The sequence below is a fragment of the Gigantopelta aegis genome, unplaced genomic scaffold (genome assembly GCF_016097555.1).
Source record: "Gigantopelta aegis isolate Gae_Host unplaced genomic scaffold, Gae_host_genome ctg2863_pilon_pilon, whole genome shotgun sequence".
Classification (NCBI taxonomy): domain Eukaryota; kingdom Metazoa; phylum Mollusca; class Gastropoda; order Neomphalida; family Peltospiridae; genus Gigantopelta; species Gigantopelta aegis.
In genome coordinates this window covers 49,354-62,093 of record NW_024533068.1, presented here as the reverse complement: position 1 = coordinate 62,093, position 12,740 = coordinate 49,354, and the positions used below count along the sequence as shown (strand labels likewise).

Sequence of the window (12,740 nt, the reverse complement as noted above, 5' to 3'; positions counted from 1 at the left end):
ACATAAAAAGAGACAATGATATTTTACATTAGTAATATGAAATAAATACAATAAAACAAATATTTTGACACAAGCAGACAACTGTACTATTTAGTGTCACACTCAGTATTACAGAATTGTCAAATGTAGTTATCAAGTATTGCATTTAGTTTTGGAATAGTACATGTAAGGTATATCAAGACTGTCAATACTATTTGTCTGACTGTCTACACAGAACTTAATGTACAAATACGAGTCCAATGAAGGTACATCTACAAGTTCTATATATGTTTTTGTGAGTTGGTGTAAGTATACAACTGTATCAATGGCAACCTCACTGGAGGTAGAACCTTAACTTAGTTTGACTTGTTACTTAAATAAATGTACATGTACAAATAAACATGTACATGTTTATATCTATTACCTCTTAATTGTAGTATATGACATTGTAATATATATAATTAGTAGTGTTGTTATAGTTTGCTTAAGCAGGACTAGTTTTATTCTTGACCTTTTAAAATATAGTTTAATTTTAGTTATTAAATAGCTCACAGATGCTAACTAGCGTTAATGATATTCATAGGCGACAAACAGCGCGCCCCACAAGAGCATGAAGACAAAATCTGACGTACATATAAAAGGAAATGAAAACCAACTTGGATAGGTTGTGTTGTGGGCCAGCGTTCTGCAATGCATCAGACCTCTGAGATGGTTACCAGCATACTCTACGGAGTATCCGAAAGGCCGACTAGGATAGGGCTGGTAGTCTCCCTTTAAACGAGAAGAGGCTGGTGTATTTGTGGTTCCCGGTTCCTGAATGCGAAATTCCCTAAGAGCTGGAATCCCGTACGGCTGGTTTTAAGTTAGGGCGATGCTCCAGCCAGGATTACCTCGCGAAGACGAGGTTACCAAGCCAGGTGGCGGTCCCAGCTAGCAATAGCAGGGAATCCTGGAGCCTAAGTGGAAGCCTGAGTGGGTGAGCGAGTAGGAATCGTTTGGGCAACACAACATGTTTTTTTTTTTTTTTTAATAAATCTTTACTTTATTTAAACTACAAGAAATGTCAGTCAATCCAAAGTAAAGTTAATGTTAAGTTTTAGTTGTTAAAAGTAAAAATAAAAGAACATATTGGAAGTTCCTTTGATGTCAGTTTAACATAACACTAACTCTATCATAGATATTTGGTGACAACATCCGTCATGTCTCGCTGACTGAAGATCTTCTCCTTGTGCTATCATCACAACATTGTCAATATTATAGTTTTCAATGGATATTGGACAATGTTAGTGTATTAGACAAGATAACCTATATTCTCTCTCTCTTCTAGTGTACTATAGCTACAGTTAAATTAGGGATATCCTATCAGTCTAATGATACTACAGTATATACTCCTGGTACATTTCCTAATAGCATTCCTACAACCATTAATACCTGGTATGTCACATGATTATCAACTGACATTATACTACACTATTGTAGAACTTCCACCACTGTTATTTCAAACACAATGTAATTCTGAAGTAGGAGTCCATTTTGGAGGCTCCCCTCATGTTTATATCCATAATCCAAAACCTGCTGCATGTAATGAATTTCATGTAAGAACATTACGCTCTGGACAACTGGTAACTTATACATTTAGGAACCTCGTTATTTAATAGACTTGCTAGATTGGGACTTTAAGTACTGATAATGTAGCTTGTAAAAATATAGTACATCAAGAGAAACCAGGTAAATAATAAATTAAAAGCACAAAGTTAAAAATACCGGTTAAACAGGTTTGGATATAATAAATCTATATTATCAGTCAAAACAAGGGATAAGGGTCAACTCCCTTCTAAAGGCGGAGATAAAGAAAGAGGTGAGGCTTCGTTATATCTCTCATCAGTAGATGTAAGATCTTCAGGTACTTCTAATATTAACTTCTCAATTGTACACTGATCTTGAGAAGGGACAATGTCCTGATCTTTGGTAGTTTGTTAATGCCTTTGTCAGTATGATGTCCATATACACTTGAATGATATGAAATCATTTTCTTCAGACTGACCATATAGTATACACATATATGTGTATACTATATGGTCAGTCATAGTATTCACCTCATCTGTTATGTAATCCATTGTAGTGAGACATATAATAGATGACATAGACAGTGGTTGTTTCTATTGCCTGCAGTTTACATTTTCTATATGAAAAGTACATGTACATTTGAACCTTCATCTGATTGATAGAAAAACATGAATCTTGTTGAATGATTTTGCTGTATTAACAGGAGTAACCTATGTTACTGGTGATTAATTAATTATATAAAACACAATTTTGCACATATATTACTGTTACTGATATAGAACTATTAAGTATTGTTTTATGTGGAGAGTATAATGAAGAGTATTGTTTATTTTGATATTTCACTATACCCACAAGTTTATAAATGGCATTGCCTTTTAATATAGTTTTCTGAATGCGATACAAAAAAAATACATACATTGTTAATATACAGATGTATGTGTTAGCTACATACATCTTATCTAATGTTTTATACCTGTACTTGAACAACTGGACACTCAGTTCTATTAAACACAACAATTGATGTCATAAACGTTATTTGTTACAATATGTTTGATCTTGTCAAATAACAGGATTATAGGTGTATACCCTTCACAAATGTAGTCTAGAATATTGTCTGAATTATCTGACTCATCAAAAATCAAGTCCTGAATGTGGATTTTCTAATAGTAATAAAAGACTCACATATTGATGTCCAGCTACTTTTACACAAGATTTTGTAGTTAATAATTTAACCATATTAGATGGGTGTGGCTAACTAATGGTGCAATAGTCATGGCAGACGATCCACCTCGACTTACTAAGTCATTAAGACTGTTTAATGATGTATTTCAATCAGATATTGATGAAGAGGCATTGCTAGCTCATAAAAAGAGAACTTTACCTCAAGACAAAAAGACGTGGTCTAACATATCAGATGGTATTCTAAAACAATGCAAGCCGGGTGATATTACTAAAGTACATTTGAAATCATTATCATTACTACATTAACAATTATATCTTCTCATTAACATAGTTACAATCAGTATTAAAAGAGTTTGTACAGACTGCCAAAGATCTTATTGGAGATGAAGATAAGGCTGCCGTAGACTCAGCCACTGTGTTCCTTTATAATCTCTTTATCAATTCACCAGACTGTGTGTAAAGTCATGGAGAAACAATTCGTAAAAACATTTGGACCTTATCCAGCATCAGTTGCAATGAAAGCTTGTGATCTGGTAAAAAGAATTACTTCCATTTTACCAGAAACAAGTCAAGAAATTGCAGAAAATAATTCTGTAGCAGAAATTGTAGAGTTTGGCAGTAAAATTTTCTTCAAATATAATTCTAACTTTCTTGAAAAGACTGATGCTTTCACTTCAGCTCGTGATTCTCTCTCTTCTGATGAAGAAGAAGTCAAGTCAAAACATGACATTATCAGTAAAACGCTTCTTACTGGATTAACTGAATCACATGATCGTCAAGTGACTAGTCATGTGGCTAAACCAAAGAAGTCACATGACTCTAATAAATATAGCTACAAATGGTTGGAGACACAATGCAAAAAGTGCATGTCCGAGTTGCCATGGGAACAGCTTTATCATCAATTATTTGATTTATTAGTATCTGATATTGAAGGAGCAGCCATCGAAAGTGGTGTAAGTATTATAATTCTAATTATAAGCATGAAATTATTTTTTTCTGGTATTAGATTGCTGAACTACTTGGGTTTTCCAATTTAGATTTTGTTCAAGAACTAATAACAAACAAAGCAACTATTGTTGATACTATTTTAAGTGACCCACCTACTCATATATCAAGTCATGTGACTAAGACAAAAAGTCATGTGACAACAGGTGAATAACATATTAATTTAATATATTATATTACATATAAGTACATTGATACAGGTACTAGTAAACTTCCTCATCAACATCCTGTAGTAGGTAGTCAAGTAACAATAATGGTTAGTGGTTTGTTAAGGTCCAGCAGCTGTATTGTTCTCTCTCTTAGTCTGAGGATGAAAAGGATTTGTTGAAGAAGTTGAAACGAGAAGAAAAAAAAGAAAAGAAATTGAAAATTAAACTTGAAAAAGAACAAGATACAGATCATATAACACATTTGAAATCTCAAGGATATGATCCGTCTATTTTACGAATAGCTAGGTATATTATGATATCTTAACAACATAAGTTAATTACATTATTACATTATTGTATAGAGAAATAGAATTAGAAGAGGCAGCATGTCGTCCAGTATTGACCTCCAATGTTCGCTCATCTAGTGATTCCACTCAACAATATCCTAATGTCTATGACACTTTGGCTAAAGCTCAACTTTCATCAGCTTTCATTTCAGGAAAACAGGTCATATATATATATGTATGTGTGTATGTGTGTGTGTGTGTGTGTGGTGTGTGTGTGTATTACAAAAAGTTTACATATTATAATATAATAACAGGTAGGTTTGCCAGAAAATGCCACAAGAAAGAACACAGACTATTTTGAAGAGATATGTGTCCCTCACTCAAGCACAGCTCCACCTAATGTTGCTGATAAAGTACTTGTTAAAGAACTTGATGAAATTGTCAAAGTAAGTAGAGAATCCTATAATTATAATTAATAATATTTAATTAGATGGCATTTCAAGGGATTAAGTCATTAAACACAATTCAGTCAGCTGTATTTGACACTGCCCTTTTATACCAATGAAAACCTCTTAATATCTGCACCAACTGGAGCTGGTAAAAACTAATATAGCATTACTAACTATTTTAAGAGAAATCTCCAATAATATTGAGGCTGGAGTCATTAAAACGTCTGAGTTTAAGGTAACTACAATGCTAAGCCACGCCCACTATTACAGGTGTTATTATTAGGTCATATATGTTGCTCCTATGAAAGCGTTAGCTGCTGAAATGGTACGTAATTTTAGTTATAGATTAGCTCCACTCGGTATTACTGTAAGAGAATTAACTGGAGATATACAATTAACAAAGCAGGAAATACACACTTCTCAGGTTAGCCACACCCCTTATTATTATCTTAGCCACACCTCTTAATTATAGATGATAGTTACCACACCTGAAAAATGGGATGTTGTGACAAGAAAAGCAACTGGTGATGTTGCTCTCTCTCAATTAGTTCGTCTCTTAATTATTGATGAAGTTCATTTACTTCATGAAGATAGAGGGGCAGTTATTGAGTGTCTTGTAGCTCGCACATTACGCCAGGTTAATGAAGAGGTGTGGTTAATGTTAATTATATTTATAGCTGTTTTATAGGTGGAGTCTAGTCAAAAATTAATTCGTATTGTTGGCTTGTCAGCTACTTTACCAAATTATGTTGATGTTGCTCGTTTTCTACGTGTTAATCCTTATAAGGGACTCTTCTATTTTGATGGGAGATTTCGTCCTGTCCCTTTATCACAGACTTTTATTGGAGTTAAAACTCCCAATATTCTACATCAATTACGTGATATGGATCGAATATGTTATAATAAAGTATTAAACAATATACGTAGTGGATATCAGGTAATATTGTACTGATTTTACTAGTATTGTATTAGTATTGTATTAGTATTGTATTAGTATTGTATTAGTATTGTATTAGTATAACATTAGTATTGTATTAGTATTGTATTAGTATTGTATTACTATATTAGTAGTATTGTATTAGTATTGTATTAGTATTGTATTAGTATTGTATTAGTATAACATTAGTATTGTATTAGTATTGTATTAGTATTGTATTACTATATTAGTAGTATTGTATTAGTATTGTATTAGTATTGTATTAGTATAGTATTGTACTAGTATTAATATTGTATTAGTATTGTATTAGTATAATAGTAGTATTGTACTAGTAATATAATATACCATTAATAGGTAATGGTTTTTGTACATGCTCGTAATGCTACTGTAAGAACTGCTATTGCTCTGAAAGAAATGGCAGCTTCTAAAGGAGAAGGTGACTTGATTGCTCCAGAACAGTCTCCAGCATTAGGACAAGCTGAGAAACAAGTATATATTTCATATCTTCTTGTTTACTTACTATAGTATATTATATAGGTGCGTAGTCTGGATATAAGCACTTAGAGATCTCTTTCCTCATGGATTTGGTGTACTCATGCTGGTATTACTATCGTAATCTTGTCGAGAAATATTTCTGATGGACTTATTAAAGTACTGTTTGTACAGCAACATTAGCTTGGGAGTCAATTTACCTCATGCTGTTATTTCAAGTATTAACATATGTATCATTAAACCTATGTACCATTAGACCTATGTACCAGAAACCTATGTAATCTTAGACCTATGAACCATAGACCTATGTTCATTAGACCTATTAAAGTTAAACCTATGTACCATTAGACAACATGTACCATTAGATCTAGTACAATTAAACCTGCTCCATTAGACTGTTGTACCATTAGGTATGTACCATTAGACCTATGTACCATTAAACCTATGTACCATTAGACCTATGTACCATTAGATCTATGTACCATTAAACCTATGTACCATTAGACCTATGTACCATTAGACCTATGTACCACTTAAACCTATGTACCATTAAACCTATGTACTGTTAGACATGTGTATCATTAGACCTATGTAAAATTTTTAAATAACACAATGAGAAATTAAAGGAGAAATTAAATGAGGAGGAATGTTTTAATTCCTCCTCATTTAATGTCTCTTACTTTATTTTTCATCCATTAATTCCTGCTATAATGTCTTCATTATTGCCATTAGACCTACAAAATAACCATTAGCCCAATGATCATAGATTTATAAGATATTATATATATTTGTTTTAGGAACTCAAATCTATGATGCTAAAAAAGGCTCCTTTGTTGATTTGGGTATATTAGATGTCCTTCAAATATTTGGTCGTGCTGGTCGTCCTCAATTTGATACATTTGGGGAGGGAACTATCATAACAGCACATGACAAACTGTCACATTATATATCATTGTTAACACGACAACAACCAATAGAAAGTCAACTTTTAGGAAGTTTAGCAGATTGCTTGAATGCTGAGGTATGTTCCTGATTGAGAATGTAGCATTTTAATATTTAACCCTTTAGATCTCATTAGGGACTGTTTCTAATATTGAGGAGGCTACCCAATGGCTGACATATACTTATCTTCATATCAGAATACATCGAAATTCATTAGCTTATGGTATTAACTACCATGACAAAGAAGTAATGTGTTGTTTAGTATTCATCCATTTTACTTTTTATTTATCCATTTAGTTGGATCCAACTCTTGAAAATTATCAAAGAGGGATTATTGTCAATGCGGCCAAAAGTCTTGATAAGGCAAGAATGATTCGTTATGTTGAGAGAACTGGATCTTTAAGCTCAACTGATGTTGGTAGAATAGCTTCTAACTTTTATATAAAGCATGCTACCATTGAGGTAAGCCACACCCACTTTATATTAAAATATACTTCTTTGGTTTCTTAGACTTTCAATGGTTTATTTAAATCTCAAATGACAGAGGGTGATATCGTTGCCATGGTAGCACAATCACATGAATTTGAGCAGATTAAAGTACGTGACGATGAGTTATCCGAACTTGACTCGCATCTTAAAGGAGACTGTTATTTACCAGTAAAAGGAGGTGTTGAAAATACTCATGGCAAAGTCAATATTTTACTTCAAACATATATTTCTCGAGGCAATGTTGAAAGTTTCTCTCTTGTGTCAGATTTAGCTTACACTTCACAAAATTCAAGTCGTATAATGAGAGGATTATTTGAAATAGCTCTTAAGAAAGGTGGCCTGCAATATCATATAAGTTACTGACATTTAGTAAGAGTATTGATCTTCAACAATGGAGCTTTGAACATCCATTGAAACAGTTCAAACATCTCTCGTTTGAAATTTTAGAGAAATTAGAAATGAGAAAGATAACATTGCAAAGTATGAAGGATATGGAAGCAGATGATATAGGTATGATGTCATATCACTTGACAATCATATGATCTTTATATACAGGTCACATGATACATCATGTGAGGATGGGAAGAGAAAGTCAAGAGGTTGGTAGAGGCATTTCCTGCATTGTCACTAGACGCAACTATTCAACCATAACACGCACTGTTCTCAGAGTACGTCTAACTGTGACACCTGATTTCGAAATGGGACACCCGTATCCATGGCAACAGCTGTGAACCATGGTGGGTGTGGGTTGAAGATGCTGAAAATGAACATATTTATCACTCGGAATATTTCCTGTTACAACAAAAACAAGTACTTAAAAAAGAGTCACAAGATTTGATCTTCACTATACCAATTTTTGAGCCACTCCCACCTCAATATCTCATTAGAATGATCTCAGATCGTTGGCTTGAAGCTGAGGCAGTCATTGCTATCTCATTTAAGCATCTTATCTTGCCAGAGCTCCACCCACCTCACACCAAACTCCTAGATCTCCACCCTCTTCCTATATCAGCTCTAAAGAGACCACAATACGAAGTCCTCTTCAAGTTCCCATATTTTAACCCCATACAAACTCAATTATTTCATACTCTTTATCACACAGATACCAATGTTCTATTGGGAGCTCCTACAGGTAATGTCCATTGCTATATCTATCTGTCCATTTTGTATCTATCAATCCATTTACAGGTAGTGGTAAAACAATAGCTGCTGAATTGGCAATGTTCCGTGTTTTTGAGCACTACCCTCGTGGGAAATGTATTTATATTGCTCCATTAAAAGCATTAGTTAGAGAAAGAATTGATGATTGGACTGTGAGATTTGAACGGAAATTAGGACGACGGTAATAATATCATCCATTAAAATTAATGTGTGCATCTATCACTAGACATATGTATCCATTAAAATTTATTTTGCATTTATTTACTAATTTATGTATCCATTATTTATTTATACATCCATAGTGTTATTGAATTAACTGGTGATACAGCTCCTGATATACGTAGTATAGAAAAAGCTGATGTCATAGTAACTACTCCTGAGAAATGGGACGGTATTAGTCGAAGTTGGCAAAATAGAGCTTATGTACAAGTCAGTTATACTATACATCTATTTAATTTTATATGCATCCATTTAATAAACATATGTGTCTATTTAATTGAATTATGTATCCATTTAATAAACATATGTCTATTTAATTGAATTATGTATCCATTTAACTTACTTATCTTTCAGGCAATGAGGTTACTTGTTATTGATGAGATTCATTTATTGGGTGACGAACGAGGACCTGTTCTCGAAGTGATTGTCTCACGAACTAATTTTATCAGCTCACATACAAACAATGCTGTAAGAATTATAGGATTGTCAACAGCACTGGCTAATGCTGGTGATTTAGGGGCGTGGCTTGGTATAGGATCTGGTGGACTGTTCAATTTCCATCCTGCTGTACGTCCTGTCCAATTAGAAGTTCATATTAATGGATTCCCTGGTAAACATTATTGTCCTCGTATGGCAACTATGAAAAAACCAGCTTATGCTGCTATAAAGACACATTCTCCTAATAAACCTGTTTTGATTTTTGTGTCATCTCGTCGTCAAACTCGTTTAACAGCTTTTGACCTTGTGTCATATGTTGCAACGGAATATAATTCTAAAGAGTGGCTTCATATGGATGAAAAAGAAGTAAGGAACTTTGTCTCTGTCAATCTGTCTCTCTCTCTCTGTCTCTCTCTCTGTCTCTCTGTCTCTCTCTCTCTCTCTCAACCTCTTATTTATCTATCTCTCCTTTCAGTTGGATCCTCTCCTCACTCGTATTCAAGATACTAACCTCAGGTTCTCTCTATCATTTGGTATTGGTCTCCATCATGCAGGACTTCATGAGAAAGACAGAAAAATCGTTGAAGAACTCTTTGTAAATCAGAAAATCCAAGTCAGTAATAATGTATTATATTTCTATATTGTCACTGGTTGCTATGTATAGATCCTCATAGCAACGGCTACATTAGCTTGGGGAGTTAATTTCCCCGCCCACCTTGTTATTGTTAAAGGAACAGAGTATTATGATGGCAAAACTTGTCGCTATGTTGATTATCCTATCACCGATGTCCTTCAAATGATGGGTCGTGCAGGAAGGTAAGATTTAACAATTGTCCCTAATGTTTTATATATGTCTTAAGACCTCAGTATGATGACTTTGGGGTGGCTGTCATATTTGTACAAGATATTAAGAAAGATTTTACAAGAAGTTTCTTTATGAGCCTTTTCCTGTTGAAAGCAAGTAAGTCACATGATATATCATGTGACATTGGTGTTATTGTCATGTGACTTAGTCTTTTAGCTGTGCTTTCTGATCATTTAAATGCTGAGATTGTTGCTGGAACAATTACTTCTAAACAAGACGCATTAGATTATGTGACATGGACTTATTTTTTTAGAAGATTACTGAGAAACCCCAGGTAATTATTACAATATTATTATAATCACCAGGTAATTAGTACAATATTATTATAATCCCCAGGTAATTAGTACAATATTATTATAAACCCCAGGTAATTAGTACAATATTATTATAAACCCCAGGTAATTAGTACAATATTATTATAATTAATGTCTGTCTAATATATGATAATACAATAGTTACATAATGATATTAATTGACTCCGCCCTCATTCCTGCCCACAGTTATTATCAATTAGAAGACGCCAGTGGAAATCATGTTAATAAATTTCTCACCAATACAGTTGACCACGCCCTTCAAGAACTTAACGAGTCTTACTGTATTAATCTAGAAGAGGTCAGCTATAGCTCATAATTATTACATTAGAAAGTTATATAAAAAATTCTAAATTTTTAAAAAATATATTGTAGATATAAAAATGATATATTAACAAGAATATAGGTCCAGGGTTTCGTTTGGGGGGGGAGGGGACATTTGCCCCCTCTTGCCAGAGTCTTGCCCTCCCCTTGGACTTGGACAAAGGATTTATTATTTTATATGTACCAGTAGAACAATAGATATTATTATAATATTTTTAGAATTGTATATTTTTCTATTATGTTCTAGGATGATCGTACTATTAGACCTGAAGTATTAGGATGTATTGCTTCATATTATTATTTACATCATAAAACAATAAAATTATTTCATGAGAAGCTTAATCAAAACAGCAAATTAGAGGAGATATTAGTATTAGTCAGTGTAAGTACCCTTCCCTATTAATAGAAAATTAATTAACACTATAATTATAGGAGTCATCTGAGTATGATGAATTACCAGTACGTCATAATGAAGACAAGTTAAACAGGTTTGACAAGAAAACATCATCAATACATTATTCTCCATCCAGTACCTTAGCAACTCATCTCCGACTACCAGTAGATCCTCAAAGTTATAGCAACCCTCATACTAAAACATTCCTGTTATTTCAAGCTCACTTTTCTCACGTCTCCTTACCAATTGCTGATTATATCACTGATACTAAATCAATCTTAGATCAAGCTCTTAGAATACTTCAGGTATAAACACCATACCACCCTCAATTAATTAATCATTTCACAACATAGGCTTTGGTTGATATATCAGCCAATGAGGGTTGGTTACAATGTACTTTGTATGTAATGTTTCTAGTACAGATGTGTGTACAAGGATTGTGGTATTATGATTCATCAATATTGACATTACCATATATGGAAGTAGAACATCTTAATACACTCAATAATGCATTAATAAGGTAGGTGTGGTTATTATAATATATTTCGATTATTTTAATGTTTAATATAGGAACAAAAGTTTAATAAAGAGGGCAGGGTATTAGACAGTTATCTTGTCTTCCAGAATTATGTATTGTTCAAGAGAAAGATAAGAGATTTCTGATAATGCATTAAACCAGACCCCTGTCATCAGAGCAAATTACACAAGTAATTATTATCATATTATCAATATTATTTTTAAGGTTTCCCGTAGATTAAAACTGTATTAAATTGTCTTCCATTATTAAATATATCATGGTCGTTAAAGAGTCAATCAGAGGATAACGAGGAGGGCATATCCCTACCAGTAGAAAATGGAAGTATAGTGGTACCATGTGACAAGGAATGTGTGTTAGAAGTAGTTATTAAAAGAACATCTCTTGAGAGAAAGGTAGTCAAGTATGATATGGTTTAAATATAACTACTCCTTAATTACTGGACATTAAACTGCCCTTAGTGTAGAAGTGTCTTCTAGTCCCATACTAATACTTTAGTGTATTATACAACCTCTATATTGAGGACACTTGTTCTAGTCCCATACTAATACTTAGTGTATTATATAACTTCTATATTGAGGACACTTGTTCTAGTCCCATACTAATACTTTAGTGTATTATACAACTTCTATATTGAGGACACTTGTTCTAGTCCCATACTAATACTTTAGTGTATTATACAACTCTATATTGAGGACACTTGTCTTCAACATAGAGGGTGTCATTCCATTAATATTCTTATTGTCTCTAGTCATCTCATCGTCATATTTATGCTCCAAGATTTCCTAAGACTAAAGATGAAGGATGGTGGTTAGTACTTGGTGAAGTTGATACTAAAGACTTATTGCTATGAAGAGATTAGGAGCAATACATTACTCAACTCGGAGTAATATCTGTTTGTGCCCCGCCCTATCCATGTCACGTGATCTATACATTATATGTTATCAGTGACTGTTATCTGGGACTAGATCAACAATATGATATTTGTATTCAATGTAAATAATACTTATTACTAA

General features: G+C 33.2%; 1 protein-coding gene across 1 annotated transcript; it reads left to right on the top strand.

Annotated features, from left to right (window-relative positions):
- The first annotated feature begins 2,817 nt into the window (after positions 1-2,817).
- LOC121391703 (activating signal cointegrator 1 complex subunit 3-like) lies at positions 2,818-12,539 on the top strand. Its single transcript, XM_041523242.1, is given in 33 exon segments — positions 2,818-2,962; positions 3,289-3,535; positions 4,244-4,388; positions 4,483-4,614; positions 4,659-4,718; positions 4,720-4,767; positions 4,769-4,852; positions 4,901-5,041; positions 5,090-5,254; positions 5,306-5,554; positions 5,909-5,990; positions 6,844-7,067; positions 7,115-7,234; positions 7,286-7,450; positions 7,499-7,814; positions 7,817-8,032; positions 8,064-8,123; positions 8,126-8,172; positions 8,174-8,609; positions 8,666-8,819; positions 8,941-9,067; positions 9,212-9,661; positions 9,771-9,908; positions 9,960-10,111; positions 10,156-10,208; positions 10,211-10,256; positions 10,309-10,434; positions 10,661-10,772; positions 11,043-11,177; positions 11,228-11,283; positions 11,326-11,494; positions 11,543-11,589; positions 12,476-12,539. Coding segments are annotated over 33 exon segments (4,911 nt in total).
- Positions 12,540-12,740: the final 201 nt, after the last annotated feature.